This window comes from Staurois parvus, unplaced genomic scaffold, assembly GCF_062004578.1.
Source record: "Staurois parvus isolate SC_StPar_1 unplaced genomic scaffold, SC_StPar_1.0 ptg000137l, whole genome shotgun sequence".
NCBI lineage: Eukaryota > Metazoa > Chordata > Amphibia > Anura > Ranidae > Staurois > Staurois parvus.
In genome coordinates this window covers 14,135,242-14,150,821 of record NW_028317933.1, presented here as the reverse complement: position 1 = coordinate 14,150,821, position 15,580 = coordinate 14,135,242, and the positions used below count along the sequence as shown (strand labels likewise).

Below are 15,580 nucleotides of genomic sequence, written 5' to 3'. Positions count from 1 at the left end.
CAATCAAATTGTATTCCTTGGTCATTGAGCTTTGTTTCCAGAACAGTGAGAGTTTTCCTGCATTTTCCTGCCTTCTTTTGCCACTGTAAAAAGCATGATTATATTGTCTTTTCTTCTTTCTTTTTCAACTCTATGACAACTAGGGTTGCCACTTCATCCCTTTAAACCCAAACACATATTATTTACACAGGTTCTGAGACTAATTTAATACAGAAAAGGCACTAAGTGAGTTTAATTACCACCTTAATCAGTCACAGAACCTGCGTAATTAACTGCTTCCGTGATGCCCTATAGCAGAAATACTGTATATATACGTCATTTTGCAGTTCCGGGTAGGGGGTGTGCGTGCCCTACCCACGCTGCCATTCGTGGCCTCGGCTGTCAATCACTGTGTCGGTGATTCCCCACCAGCACCTGGTGATCTGTGACGATTTCCAGTGGGGGAGAGACCTGTATGTAAACAATACAGATCTCTCCCCTGTCAGCTCCTGCACACTGCTTTGTATGGCTCTGCACAGCAGAGCCATACAAAGCAGTGTGCTTATAGTGTAAAGCACAAACAGCCCACATAGTAAAACAGCACACAGTTAACCCTTTGATCGCCCCACATGTACACTCCATCCTGCCCAGTGCCATTAGTACAGTGTCAGTGCTTTTTTTTGTACCGATCACTATATTCAGGGATGTATTTACCACAAGGCAAACAAGGCACTTGCCTAGGGTGGCATTTTTCAGGGGGGCAGCACCTCCCCCCAGAAGAAGGGAGGAAAGAAGGGACACGTGCACCATGGGAACCAGGTGGGATTCGAGAGAGGCTACAGGCTGCTCGATGGTGTATGTAGAGCCTGGCTCTCGTTCCCAGGGATATCTGGAGCTGATGAGTGTCTCTCTATCGCTGGAGGGTGGGGGGTAGTGGAAGGCTCTCTTGGGTGGGAAGCAGGGGTGTTGTTGGTCAATGTCATTCTCTCTCCACGGGAGGGGGGGTTGTGTTGGTCGCTGTCCATGAGGGCAGACGATTTTTGTGTTGCCTAGGGCAGCACAAAACCTAAATACACCACTGACTGTATTAGTGTTCCTGGGGATGTCAGTGACACAATGTCAGTTCCCCTCAGTGGCAAAATATCCACCGCAGTCCCGCTATAAGTCACTGATTGTCGCTATTACTAGTTTAAAAAAAATTCCAGTATCTATACCGCCATTTGTAGATGCTATAAATTTCACGTAAACTAATTAATTTACATGTATTGGGATTTTTCTTTAGCAAATATATGAAGCAGAATACATTTTGGACGAAATTTGATTTTTTTATTATTTTTACTGAGCATGTTTAATAGCAAAAAGTCAAAAATATAGTTTTTTTTTTTCAAAATTGTAGGCCTTTTTTCGTTTATAGCGCAAAAAAAAAAAAACAACGCACAGGCAATCAAATACCACCAAAAGAAAGCTCTATTTGTGGGAAAAGAGGACGTAAATTTTGTTTGGGAGCAGCGCAATTGTCAATTAAAGTAACGCAGCGGCATATCGCACAAAAAATGGCCTGGTCAGGAAGGGGGGTAAATCCTCATGAGGGCAAGTGGTTAATATGTGTTCAGGATGAGGAGGCAACCCTAATGACAACAGAGGTAGTTTTCCTTTGTCACTTTACTATTTTGGCTGTATATCTGTCACAAATAGGTTGTTGAATATGTTGATTTGCTTTTAATACCATTACAATCTTTATGAAACTAAAAATGGAAGCACAATATGTAGTTTTAGGAGCATTTGACCCTTCAAGCAGAACTAAATTCACTGATTTAACTGTTTCCCAAAACAGTTACATTCAAGGCTATCCATGAATTATGACTGTTACAGTTGCTTGTATTTAGAGATGTGCATGACAGAAAATCTGCTTTGTTTTGGATTTGTCTGTTAAGTTAATAATCTCGTTTCATCATATTCATTATCTTAGAATTATTTTTTTTCGAACTCCATTTCATATATTCCGATTCATTTTCACTCGTTATCAGAATTAACCAGACAAATCACTCAGATTACACGTAGCTCCCTGCACTGTGGTGTGCAGTGCATGACATCAGATCTCCAACCCCTGCCTTCTGGAGCTACTGTCAAATGCTATGCAAAATGTGTGCTTTAGCAGGCTGTGGAGAAGTGAAGATTGCAGAAAAACAGGCACAACTGATGTAGGAGGATTTGTTTCACCTCTGTGGATCACCTGAGGCCAGTCATTTCAGTAGGTATATGTAAGGGTTTTCAACCACTTTAAGTCTTCAAGGAGCCCTGGAAATAAATTGACTGAAATTGAATTGACCTGGAATTTAAATTCAAGAACAATCCATATTGGTTTCAAAACCAATGCAAATATAATAGATATATACAAAGGGAAGAATAAACAGTGTGACATGAAGGTAGTGGCACTGGCAGTGAGGGCTCTTTTCATAGCATACCTGTTTCGGCTCTAAGCTTTAAATTGTTTAGCTTCTCCTCTTTTCCTCTGAGGTAGAAGAAAATCTTGATATTAAACAGTTGACCTCTTCGGAGACAGAGTTCCCTGCCCCTGATGCACTGAGTCTGATGTTCTTGAGTATTCTTCAGTTTGTTGTTATCAATCCTTGCAAGTTGTGGTGGTGCTGCTGCAGGTGATAAAAAAAAGAACTGACTTAAAATTGGATTTTAGGTAGATGATGAAGTTACAATGCACAAGGGAGGAATGTTGAATATTAATTAAGGAATATTTTACCACGAGGAAATAATCCAAATTGCATGGGAATTACATGTTGCTTAAAAACATTCCTGGGTTCAACCTCTTCCCGCTGACGTGGCACATATATGTGGCCTCTCGGTGGGTGGGGTTTATGCATTTATATGCCCAAAATAAACAACTCTCTGTGCTGAGAGCACATGCCCTGAGAGCTCCCAGCATAGACAGTGGTGGGGACTGGAAAGCTCCAAAAGCATACTAGCGATCAAACGCTTTCTGGTCATGTGACCACTGTGATAGCCAATCACAGCAGTCACATGATCCAAATGCCCGTCTCTGCCTCCTGGCATTTAAAAGTTCTTAAAGAGCCAGGAGGTGGCGACAGGAAGGGGTTAAAGACTGTGAGCAGGAAGGCTCTTTATTGCAGAAGAGACATTGAATGCCAGGACTTGTAGAGCATAGTATAGTACTTCTAATGTACTCCCTATGTACTTGTTGGGCAGCAGGAGCCCAGATGGTCACCTATTGACAACTTTTGGGGGGGACCGTTTTGGTTGATTTTAGCAGCTTATGTCAGGCAGACCATGGCAAAATCTTAGTTTATGCACAAAAAAAATTACATATAAAGGTTAACACTTCAGTAATAACTCATTGTGCTCATTGAAAATACATGTTTACTGTCTTTTATTGATTACAGTATTTTTGTTTCCTTGTATATTTGCTATTACAATTAATTACATTGCAGGGGAAGTAGGAGACTTCCATTTTACCAAAACAGAGACTGTACATTCTTGGAGATGATTTTTTTTTCATTAAATGTACTTCTTCTTCTGTGTTCTCCTTACTCTCTTTCTGAATATAGGGATCAGCTTCGGGTTTGGGTCAATTAACCACTTGCCTACCAGGCACTTATACCCCCTTCCTTACCAGGCCAATTTTCAGCTTTCAGCGCTGACGCACTTTGATTGACAATTGCGCGGTCATGCAACATTGTACCCATATGAAATTTTGATCATTTTTTTCTCACAAATAGAGCTTTCTTTTGGTGGTATTTAATCGCCACTGGGCACTTTACTTTTTGCGCTATAAATAAAAAATGCAAAAAATTTGAGAAAAAAAAAAAAGTTTATTTGTTTCTTTTATAAAATTTTTCAAACAGGTATTTTTTCTCCTTCACTGATGTGCGTTGATGAGGCAGCACTGATGGGCACTGATAGGCGGCACTGATGGGCACTGATAGGCAGCACTAAAGGGCACTGATAGGCAGTACTAATGAGGTGGCACGGATAGGCGGCACTGATAGGCAGCACTAATTAGGGGTCACGGATAGGTGGCACTGATATGCAGCACTGATAGGCGGCACTGATAGGTGACACTGATTATGGGTACTGATAGACGGCACTGACTGGCATCACTGCTGGGCACTGACTGGCGGCACTGACTGGCACAACCCCTGGGCACTGACTGGTGGCACTGACTGGCAGCACTGCTGGGCTGCACTGGTGGGTGGCACTGGTGGGCAGCACTGGTGGGTGGGCACAGGTGGGTGGCAATGGTGGGCACAGGTTGGTGGCACTGGTGGGCACAGGTGGGTGGGCACAGGTGGGTGGCACTGCTGGGCACATGTAGGTGGCACTTCTGGGCACAGGTAGGTGGCACTGCAGAGTGGCACAGGTGGGTGCACTGCTGGGCACAGGTGGGGGCACTGCTGGGCACAGGTGGGTGCACTGCTGGGCACGGGTGGGCGGAGCTAGTGGGCGCACTGCTGGGCGGAACTTGTGGGTGTCACTGCTGGGCACCGATCATCAGGGCACTGATCATCAGTGCCCTGATGATCGGTGCCGATCCCCGCTCTGACAACTGCCGGTTCTCGGCAGTACTTTCCTCACGATCTGACAGCGCGAGGAAAGTGCAGCCGAGAACCGGCACTTGCATTTCCCTGTGATCAGCGTGTCATTGGACACCAGAACGCGCAGGAGAGCGCGTTCTGGGAGGACGTCATATGACGTCCACACAGAACTGGCCGACCGCGGTGAAGCCGTCATTCGGCTATGCGCGGTTGGCAAGAGGTTAATAATGTTATTATTATAATATAGGATTTATATAGCACCAACAGTTTGCGCAGCACTTTACAACATGAGGGCAAACAGTACAGGTACAATACAATTCAATACAGGAGGAATCAGAGGGCCCTGCTAGTTAGAGCTTTCAATCTAAAAGGGGAGGGCCAAGTGATACAAAAGATAATACCTGTGGGGGATGAGCTGATGGAGAAAATACATGTACAGTTGTCAGGTGGAGGCAGGATAGGCTTCTCTGAAGAGCAAAGTTTTCAGGGATTACCTAAAAGTGGACAGAGTAGGGGATAGTTGGACAGATTGGGATAGGGAATTCCATAGGATGAGAGAGGCTTGTGAGAAGTCCTGGATGCAAGTATGGGAGGAGGTGACACGGGTACTAGAGAGCAGGAGGTCTTGGGAGGAAATAAGAGAGTGATTTGGTTGGTATTTTGAGACTAAGTTAGTGATGTAGCTGGGGGCCGAGTTGTGGGTGGCTTTGTAAGTTGTTAGTATATTAAATTTAATTTGTTGGGTGAATGGCAGCCAGTGCAGGGATTGGCAGAGAGAGGTGGCAGACACTGAACGGTTGGTAAGGTGAATTAGCATGACAGCAGCATTCATGGTAGACTGGAAGGGGTATAGCCTATGTTAAGGTAAGCCATTGAGGAGGAAGTTGCAGTAGTTAAGTCGAGAGATAACCTGGGAGTGAATTGTAGAATTGTGGTGTCATTGGTTAGGAAGGGGCGTATTTTGGAGTTATTGTATAGGTTGAGATGGCAAGCTTTGGAAAGTATTTGGATGTGGGGCTGAAAGGAGAGTTTAGTCCAGGATTACAACTAGCACACTGGCAAGAGGGGATGGGTTGATGGTGGTTTTAAAGATGAAAAAAGTGCTATTTCTGGATTAAGGGTAACAAAACAATAGGCAAAAAACAAAGCAGCTGCCCCTTTTAAGTGCAAATTAAAATTTACAATATTTAAAAATTAAGTGAAAGTAGGCGCTAGCTGTATCTCTATATTTTAACCTATATGGAGTAAAAAACCCTTTATACCAACACCCATATAAACAATATGGCACTTATATTAATAAATACCATATTTTTCGCCGTATAAGACGCACCTGACCATAAGACGCACCTAGGTTTTAGAGGCAGAAAACAGGAAAAAAAAATTCTGAACTAATGGACTGCAGACACAGTACAGGAGATGACCAGAGACTGCGGACAGCACAGGGATGACCAGAGACTGCGGACAGCACAGGGATGACCAGAGACTGCGGACAGCACAGGGATGACCAGAGACTGCGGACAGCACAGGGATGACCAGAGACTGCGGACAGCACAGGGATGACCAGAGACTGCGGACAGCACAGGGATGACCAGAGACTGCGGACAGCACAGGGATGACCAGAGACTGCGGACAGCACAGGGATGACCAGAGACTGTGGACAGTACAGATGACTGCTGACCTTTGGGGAGGTGGGGAGCGGGTACCTGAATTTGACAGGTACCCGCTCTTACTTCCGCAGAGTTTTTGTTTGATCTTACCAGTTCCTCGATCCAGCCGCGCACTGTCTTCCCGGCTTCTGTAATGGCGCTCGGCATGACAGCCGGGTGCCCAGTGCGCATGAGCGAGAAGCACTTGCGCTTTGTGATTGGTCCGGCGGCTTCTGGGATCTGTCATGTGTCCCAGGTACCGCCTTACCATTCACAAAAAGCACCGCTTCTTGCGCATGCGCACTTGGCACCCGGCTGTCATGCCCAGTGCCCACACTACAGAAGCCAGGAAGACAGCACGCCGCTGGATAGAGGAACAGGTAAGATCCCGCTGCAGAGCTGAGTGGCCGGCCCGGTATTCTAACACGGCCGTGGTGGAAATACCGGAACGGCCGCTCCATATTCGCTCCATAAAACGCACTGACATTTCCCCCCCCAGTTTTGGGGAAGAAAAAGTGCGTCTTATACGGCGAAAAATACGGTAATCCATTTAAATATCCAAATGGTTCATATTATGTCCTCAAACACCATGTGTGTTGTGACCATCAACCAAATCTTCTTCAGAATTTACACGCGTTCCATCATCATGTCCAGATAAATGCACACTCACCAAACAGAGAAGCCAACAAGCATAAAGAACCAAATTTTATATACACTATATTGCCAAATGTATTGGGACACCCCTCCAAATCATTGGATTCAGGTGTTCCAATCACCTCCATGGCCACAGCTGTATAAAATCAAGCACCTAGGCATGCAGACTGCTTCTACAAACATTTGTGAAAGAATGGGTCGCTCTCAGGAGCTCAGTGAATTCAAGCGTGGTACCGTGATAGGTTGCCACCTGTGCAATAAGACCATCCGTCCATAAGTCCATGCGGGGTGAGCGCATGAAGCGCACAGTGCGCAGAAGTCGCCAACTGTCTGCAGAATCAGTAGCTAAAGACCTCCAAACTTTGCCTGGCCTTCAGATTAGCACAACAACAGTGCGTAGAGAGCTTCATGGAATGGGTTTCCATGGTCGAGCAGGTGCATTCAACCCTTACGTCACCAAGTGCAATGCAAAGCGTCGGATGCAGTGGTGTAAAGCATGCCACCACTGGACTCTAGAGTAGTGGAGATGTGTTCTCTGGAGTGACCAGTCAAACTTCTATGTCTGGCAATACAATGGACTGTCTGGGTTTGGCGGTTGCCAGGAGAACGATACTTGCCTGACTGCATTGTGCCAAGTGTAAAGTTTGGTGGAGGGGGGATTATGGTGTGGGGTTGTTTTTCAGGGGTTGGGCTTGGCTTCTTAGTACCAGTGAAGGGAGTTCTTAAGGCGTCAGCATACCAAGACTTTTTTGGACAATTTAATGCACCCAACTTTGTGGGAACAGTATGGGGATGGCTCCTTCTTGTTCCAACATGACTGCGCACCAGTGCACAAAGCAAGGTTCATAAAGACATGGATGAGCGAGTCTGGAATGGAGGAACTTGACTACTCTGCACAAAGTCCTGACCTCAACCTAATGGAACAACTTTGGGCTAAACTAGAGCGTAGACTGCGAACCAAGCCTTCTCGTCCGATATCAGTGCCTGACCTCACAAATGTGCTTCTGGAAGAATGGTCAAACATTCCCATAGACACCCTCCTAAACCTTGTGGACAGCCTTCCCAGAAGAGTTGAAGCTGTTATAGATGTAAAGGGCGGGACCAACTCAGTACTGAACCTTAAGGACTAAGACTGGGATACCATTAAAGATCATGTGCGTGTAAAGACAGGCGCCCCAATACTTTTGGCAATATAGTGCATATCAGGTAAGGTATCCACTCTCTTCTGCAAAGACTTTAAAGCCCATCCGCTCATATACCATATACTACATCTCACCTATTATTGCAACAGATCTCAGAGAGAAAGCCCAGAGAGAATGCTCATAGTGCAGTAAAGTTTATTAAAAGTTGGGAATTTGGGAATGAAAAATCGAATTGTATGCACTTATACATTTCAAGTGCCAAAGGAGGGCACCAACACAATAAGCTCACTAGGGGGAACCCTTCCTCACACCACCGCTAGTGTCTGTGGCCAGCATGTGTTCCAGCAGACCAGATGTGACATCCAGGAAAAAAACAGAAGTGACATGTGCGGCTTAAGCCTCAGTGCATTTTGCGCACGTCGCATTCTCAGGAAGCTTCCTGAGGACACGCACTGCGCAAAATGCACTGAGGCTTAAGCCGCTCCCTCCACAGCCCAGCGCTCCAGTGAGTAAGGGGGTGGGGGGACAGAGCAGACAGCGATGACAGACTTGGCTGTCACACTTAGAGCCAGCTGGGGACAGATGCAGCGGCAGACCGATGCTACATCCACCTAGATAAGTATAAATGAGGGGAAACAAAGTCCACTCTTTTAATGCATTTTATGCCATAAGGTAAAAGAGCTTCCCCCTGTCACCCCTCCCCTTATACTTACCTGAGCCCGAACTTGATCCAGCGCTGTGCACAAGAGCTGCGCCTCTCCCGACTCTGTCCCTCCGCACTTGTCATTGGCTCCTGTCAATCAAATCCTATGAAGAGGGAGCGAGTGGCAGGGCTGAGGCCCGCTGTCTGTGTCATTAAATGCAGACCGGGTGCCTCGGGGTCAAGCCCGCACTAGTGACTATATAGAAAATGGCTTTCTATGGGGCACTAGTGTGGGGGGGGGGGGCAGAAGCACTGGCAGGGGACCCAAGAAGAGGAGGATTGAGGCTACTCTGTGTAAAGCCACTGCACAGAGAAGGTAAGTACAACACGTTTATTTTCATTTAAAAAATTTAAGCTTTAATATCACTTTAATGTGCGTCTTAATTTGTGTGCATGGTTTAAAAGACTGCAAGCATTAAAATACAGCCTTCATCAGGCCTCGAGTAGTGAATCGGTCAGACCTAATATTGTGTTTTTCTATTTCATACACACAGAGCTTTTTTTCTCAGAGAATAGGTGTACGTACTCCCCCTTCCGAGTCACTCCTATGCCCCCTTCCCGCATCAGAGCCTTGTCTCCTTGATCCCACCCGCTACCCACTTACCAGTAATGCCCCTTTTAGAGAACTCAGAACCAGGTATCAAGTGATTTGAATAAAATGTGTTAATGGTAACAAAAAGAGCAGATCCCCTGCAGCCAGCAACCATAGATCCTCTACTCAACAATAGACCCCAGCAGCAATAGACAGCCTAGCCACAACTGATCTATCCAGCAACAACAGACCTCCAAGAAACAACAGGCCCCCACAGCAACAATAGATACCAACGGCAACAATAGTCTCTCTGAAACAAAATACCACCCTAGAAACAATAGATTTTCCAGCAGCCAGCATCAATAGAACTTCTAGCGGCCAGCAACAATAGATCAACAGTAGATCCCTCCCATCAACAACTGACCGCACCCCCAGCAACATAAGACTCCCCAGCAACAATAGATCCCCCAGCAACTAGCATCATTAGACCCTCCAGCACCCCTTGCAAATAACAAACATTCAGTGCTGGAGGTGTCGGAACTGCGTTCCTCCACGTTCCCGCACATGCTTTCATGTTGCATCAGGAATTGCTCCTCAAACCCCTGTGAGACATGTTTTTTGTTTTAATTTTTACAAGGCTAAAATGGGAAATTATCATTTTTGACTCTTTGCAACCACACCTAAAGTGCATTGTACACAGCATAGATGCATTTACAGTGCGTTTAATGAGTGTTTGTTGTGTATTTCAATAGAAGTGAATGGAGGCAGTTGAGAAGAATCAATGCCTGACAAATCTGCAGGCAGTGTTAATTTTGCCTTGTGGTGATGCAAAGCAATGCTACCACTGCAGTGTGAACACCTTCATCTGCTCCCTATTTTAACAATTTTCAGTGGCATTGATAGGTGTTCGGGAAGTGGTAAAAATGCAGCCCAACTCCTGTGTGAAGGAGCCCTTGGAGTTTTTTAAAACCACAATGATAAGGTACAGCTCATAGGCAGCTCCTGAACCGCAAAATTGTTGACTGCTGTGCAGTGCTGGGAGAAAGTCATCCAGGACCCAGGGCAAAGATGTCAAACTTCCCCCCCCCCCATTTATTATATGTAAGCTTTGGAGATCCTACGCCCAGCAGTTCCTTGCTTGTCAAAATCACTGCCACTCTCACTACTCCTGTCAGCCTTGTAACAGTGGACGCTCCGTGAGGACGTTGATGACGAAACGCGTAGGGAGGAGCCTGTGGATGTGACGTCGGTACGTTCCTGAGCTGTTGGTTCTGCGCATGCGTGGCGAGGCTGGGTTCATTCTATTGAGTATTACCACGCTGATTGTGCTGGTGTCGGCTGGGACACCGTTTTTTTGGTGGTCTGAATATCCAAAAGAAGTGGTGGTTTCTTAATGAAGTGGATCCATATGGTTATACATCATTCCCTGCAGAGTATTACTCCTTGGATAGTGGATATCAAGTTTCAAGCATTGTCTCATCATCTTGCAGAGTATTGCTCCCAGAGCAGAAAGCGTTTATGCTGATTTATAATTTGATCAGCATATTGCTCTGGTGAGTTCACTCATTTTATCTGGTGGTGGATTGGCACATGGTGGATTTTGTTGGACACTTTTCATTTGCTGCACCATATAAAAAGTTTCTTTGGGACTTTATATAATTTATACATGATTTTTATACTTTATTATTTTTATATTTATACATAATTTATTAATTTTTCTTTGGACACTTTTCCTAGCGTAATCTGTTTGTTTAATAATTTATGCTGTGAACCTTAACCAGACACATTCACTCATCCCTATTCATAATCTAAAAAAGGAAAAGTCCTAAATGAAAATAAAAAAAATAGATATCGTGTCGACAATTAGAGAGCTAGCTCTCAATCAGTTGTTGTGGATAGATATTAGTTCTTAAAAGGATTTTGTTTTGGCCAGGACTGTGCACATAGTGGGGGCAAATAGGAAAATATATTTCAGTGCTGCAATTCAAAGGACTCAAGCAGAGTTTGTTAAAGTTAATGTAAATTCAGCCACTAAAAAAATCAGATACTCTTGAACAAAATAATATCACCTGAAAAGTATTTTTTTGTTATTGGTAGCTTTAATGAAAATAACAGCTGGTGCTACTAATATGGGCAGCACAGTGGCTAAATGGTCAGCCTGGCAGTACTAGGGTTGTCGGTTCAAATCCCAACCACGGCACCACCTGCCTGGAGTTTGCATGTTCTCCCTGTTCCTGTGTGGGTTTCCTCCCACACTCCAAAGACATGCTGGTAGGTGAATTGGCTCCTGTCTAAATTGGCCCTAGTATGTGTATGTATGAATATAAGTTAGGGACCTTAGATTGTATGCCCCTTGAGGGTTAGGGACTGATGTGAATGCACAATATATATGTAAAGTGCTATATAAGTACCTGAAATAAATAAATAATATAAAGATTGTTTGGGCACTTTGTGTCATGGGATGACAATGTTCTGCTCCTTTCTCTGACAATCTCCTGCCTGTAAATCACCATGTCTCATTATAGCCCAAAGCTTCTGTGCTGATGCGCTTTGTCCAGGCATATTGCACTTTTATCCATCGGTCACCATTTTTCAAAAACACCTGTGAAAAAAATCCAGCCAGAGGCATTTAGGAAATATGTCATATGAAAAACCACAGTAGCCTGTTGCCACTATTGGACAGGGGCAGGCTGTGAAGAGGTTGCAGGTCCTAAATAGCCCCCCCCCCCCCAATCAGCCCTTCCAAGTTAGCTGACTGAAAGCTGGCCAGAAATGCACAGATTTCTAATTTCACAGATTCCTGTAATGAATTTTCCCTAGCTGATTGGTTGCAGTTACTGTTCAACCTACAATTTCCCCCGTGGATCCTTCAATCTTCAGACTGAAGTTTTTCCAGCCAAGTGGTGCTGGCAGACCCACACATGGATTGAATTTCAGCCAATTCAGCACAGTTCATCCAAAATTCGATTAGAAATTTGCCGGGATTGTGAAACTTAAGAATGCGGGGTTTGCTTTGAACCCATGGTGCAAACTTGAACCTCATTGTTATTTATATGTGATATTTCTATCTATTTATCTATCTGTATGAAATCCCAAACCAAAAATGTAATATATTGCAGCTTACCAATCATTAGATGTGGTGGCTGCATTCATTTTTTTTCAGGCTTTTTTTCCCATCTGTTTTCACCTGGTGTTCTGACCAGTAACATACCTCCTGTTTTAGAGTGTCCCAATTATTGGTAAAGGAGCACAGGGGGCACCTTTGGACAGCAGCATTGTCAGTCTGGGGGAGGGGAGTGTTAGATGTACTAGCAGATTTAGATACACTAACAAACAGAAGCCAATGTCTACCTCACACTTTAAAAGCAATTACAGCAAACTGTTCTTTTCCTTTTTTGGATAAGGGTTTTACGTGAATAAACAGAAGCTGACCATTGTAAGCACCATTGCCAGTGGTAAATGGTTTGTCTCATCACTGCAACTTATACATCTGTAAGAGGGCTTGTTTTTTTGAAGCACAACTGACTTACTGGCAGGATCACCAGATAATAATAAAAAGAAAGAAAGAAAGCCTAAAAAGAAAACTAAGACAGCAATCACATTTAAGAATAGTAAAGCTGCAATATCATAAATGTTTGCTTTTGGATTTAATACCGCTTTAGCAGTTTCCATCTGATACACCTGCAAAGGATTTAAATACTTTTTGAAATGAGAACAATATTAAATAAGTAAAAACATTTTACATTAATGACATTTAGTATTTTATATTTTCTTGCTTCCCATTTAAAGCCTGGCTGTTCATGGCAATACAATAATCCGAGTTAAATTCAAGAGTGATGTAGACAGTGGTAAAATAAAAGCAAATATCCAGTACTTACAGTAAGCCATAGTGTCAGCTTCTACTTCTGTATAGATTCCTTGTCTGTGTATAATGGACAAAGAGGTACATCTTTATGTGATGAATCAAATTGCATTGTTGAACTCCTCACCCTTCTTGCCTCCTCCTCTCATACAGGACACTGCCCATAAACTGCGTAAATTGAAATTATATTTGCTAAGTTACTGGAGGCTTACATGTGTGAGTCTGGCTGGACTGGAATACCGTCTGTCTGACAGATAATTGATGTATTACATAGTGAAGGAATTTTCATTGCTTAAATGAAGATTTCACAACTGAGATAAAGAATTATTGTGAATGTTTAATGATGCATGGAGCTTGATTTACTAAATAAGTTGAGAATCATATGAAAGATTGCTGTATACTTAAGCTGTGTGAAAAGTCTCAACTCTTTTCTTAACCTCCCTGGCGGTGATTATATCAGGAATTTTGTACCAAAAGCGGTACCATTTTTTTGCATGGAAATTTGGTGTTATGTATTGTAGGCCTGCAATTCTTAGTAATTACTTACTTAATAAATAATAAAAAATAATAATATAATAATAATAAATTTAATTCAATAATATAATCAAACCAAAAACACTGAAATTTGAAATATAGCGCCAAGTTCGCTGAGCAAAGTCGCAAAATCGTTTTCAGTGTCTGATGACGAATTTCTCCCACGAATCATTATCACTCAATTCTGCAAGTAGTTCTGATTTACTATCGCTGTTCTCTAGCTGGTCTAAAACCGATTTTGACCTAAAGGGACGCTTTTTGGACGCCATGGACTTTTCTAAGTTTCCAGGCAGAAAGAACAGTCAAAATGTAGGCAGGGCACAGGACAAAGCAGTAGGGACAAAATATATGTGAAATGCATTGAAACAGCAATGTTTTACTATATAATAATAATTTTTTAAAAAATGACATTTTTTAAAAATTTCAAATTTGCTGCTGGTTCCAGTGCCCGTACGTCCCGACGTCACAGGGAACGGAACACAGAAGCTGGATGCCGGCATCGGCCGGAGGAGATGGCCGGGGACGCTGCAGGGGACACATCGCAGGAGCGAAGGACAAGGTAAGCGCTGCAGGGACTCCCTGAGCAACGCCACATGGTAAGTCCGAGTGTAGCTCGGGGTTACCGCTCTTGGTACTAAAATTTTACCCCGAGCTACACTCGGGAATACCGCCAGGGAGGTTAAGGCAGCCCGATTTTTTCGAAAGGCTTTTTAAAGTCTTAGGTTCTATGTACACGGGACATTTGGAAAACACTTCTGTGCAATGGAAACTGACTGCTGGAAAACGTAGGATAAAAAAACGTTTGCTTAGCTGCTTTTGCATACCGCGTTTATGCGCATTTATGAGCGTTTGCGTTTAGAAGCGTTTTTAAAGACAGCCTTAGTAGACCTTCCAAAATGCCCAGAATGCACTGAAAAACAGTAAATAATTAACTATTTCAGACATTTTGAGAGAAATAGAGAGAGCAGAAGCAGAGAGAGCAGTATTTGTTGAGATTAGCTGTCTTTTTTTTTGTGGTGTTTGGATGTGTTCCAGCTCAATTCTGTGCAGAAATTATTGCAGCATTGTCTAACGTATTTTCTTTCATGTGAAACCTCAAAGGATGGTGTACCGGGTCCATTTGAGTACCGGGAAAACGCTTTGCATGCATTTTTCATGATGACAGCATCTGGAAATGGAAGAGTTAAAAAAAAGTTCCAAACGCTTATAAACGCGGTTAGCCACGTTTACAAGCGTTTACAAGTGTTTGGCGTTTGAAAGGCTGATAAAATCTACTCCTGAATGCAAGTTTGGTGCGTTCAAAAAAACGACTGTAAACTCAACTGCCTGTAAATGACTGTAAACGACGATGTGTACATGGACACATAGGAAAACATTAGGGAGAGTTCAGGGGCAGCTGAAAAAAACGCTGAAGCTCCTAAACGTGAGTTTATCAGCTGCAGTGTACATGGAGCCTTAGAGTTTGTTTTCTTTCTAAAGCACAGCGCTGAGTGAACTGTTGGTGCTTTATAAATACTGTATAATAATAATAATAATAATAATAATAATAATAAAGCAAATCAAATGTAAGTGCAGCGCTAAAGCATAAGTGACAAATGCAATCATAGAGTGCTTATGTGAATAGAAGTGTTCATACAATAAAAACATCTCAGATCATATAAAATCATAGAATCAGAAAAAAACTCTAAAAATCTGAACATAAATAGTGAGTATAAATAGTCCGTGGCACCACAGGTCACAGAAGTGCCAAGTGATACGTGTGTGCTTTTTAGCAATATTAGTGATTATACATAGCCCTAAGTTAGGGCCTGCTGCATAACAGAACACTCCTATGGACTGGGCCTGGACCACAGGTTTGCGAGGCCTTGTGAAGTATACAGCAGCTTCCCTTCAGGCAGCCTTTGGGCTGCAGAGTAAAGTGTAACATACAGTCATGGCCGAAATTGTTGGCACCCTTGAT

The 15,580-nt window shown here is 43.5% G+C and overlaps 1 protein-coding gene across 1 annotated transcript in view; it reads right to left on the bottom strand.

Moving 5' to 3' along the window:
* The window catches only part of LOC149465848 (protein-glutamine gamma-glutamyltransferase 5-like), a 99,983-nt gene extending 86,815 nt beyond the window's left edge, over window positions 1–13,168 (bottom strand). The window contains exons 1-2 of the mRNA XM_089673378.1: window positions 13,103–13,168; window positions 2,445–2,630 (exon numbers count right to left, since the gene is read on the bottom strand). Of these exons, the coding sequence (XP_089529504.1) occupies window positions 2,445–2,630; window positions 13,103–13,112 (196 nt within the window). The 5' untranslated portion in view covers window positions 13,113–13,168. The remainder of the gene's footprint in view (window positions 1–2,444; window positions 2,631–13,102) is intronic.
* Window positions 13,169–15,580: the final 2,412 nt, after the last annotated feature.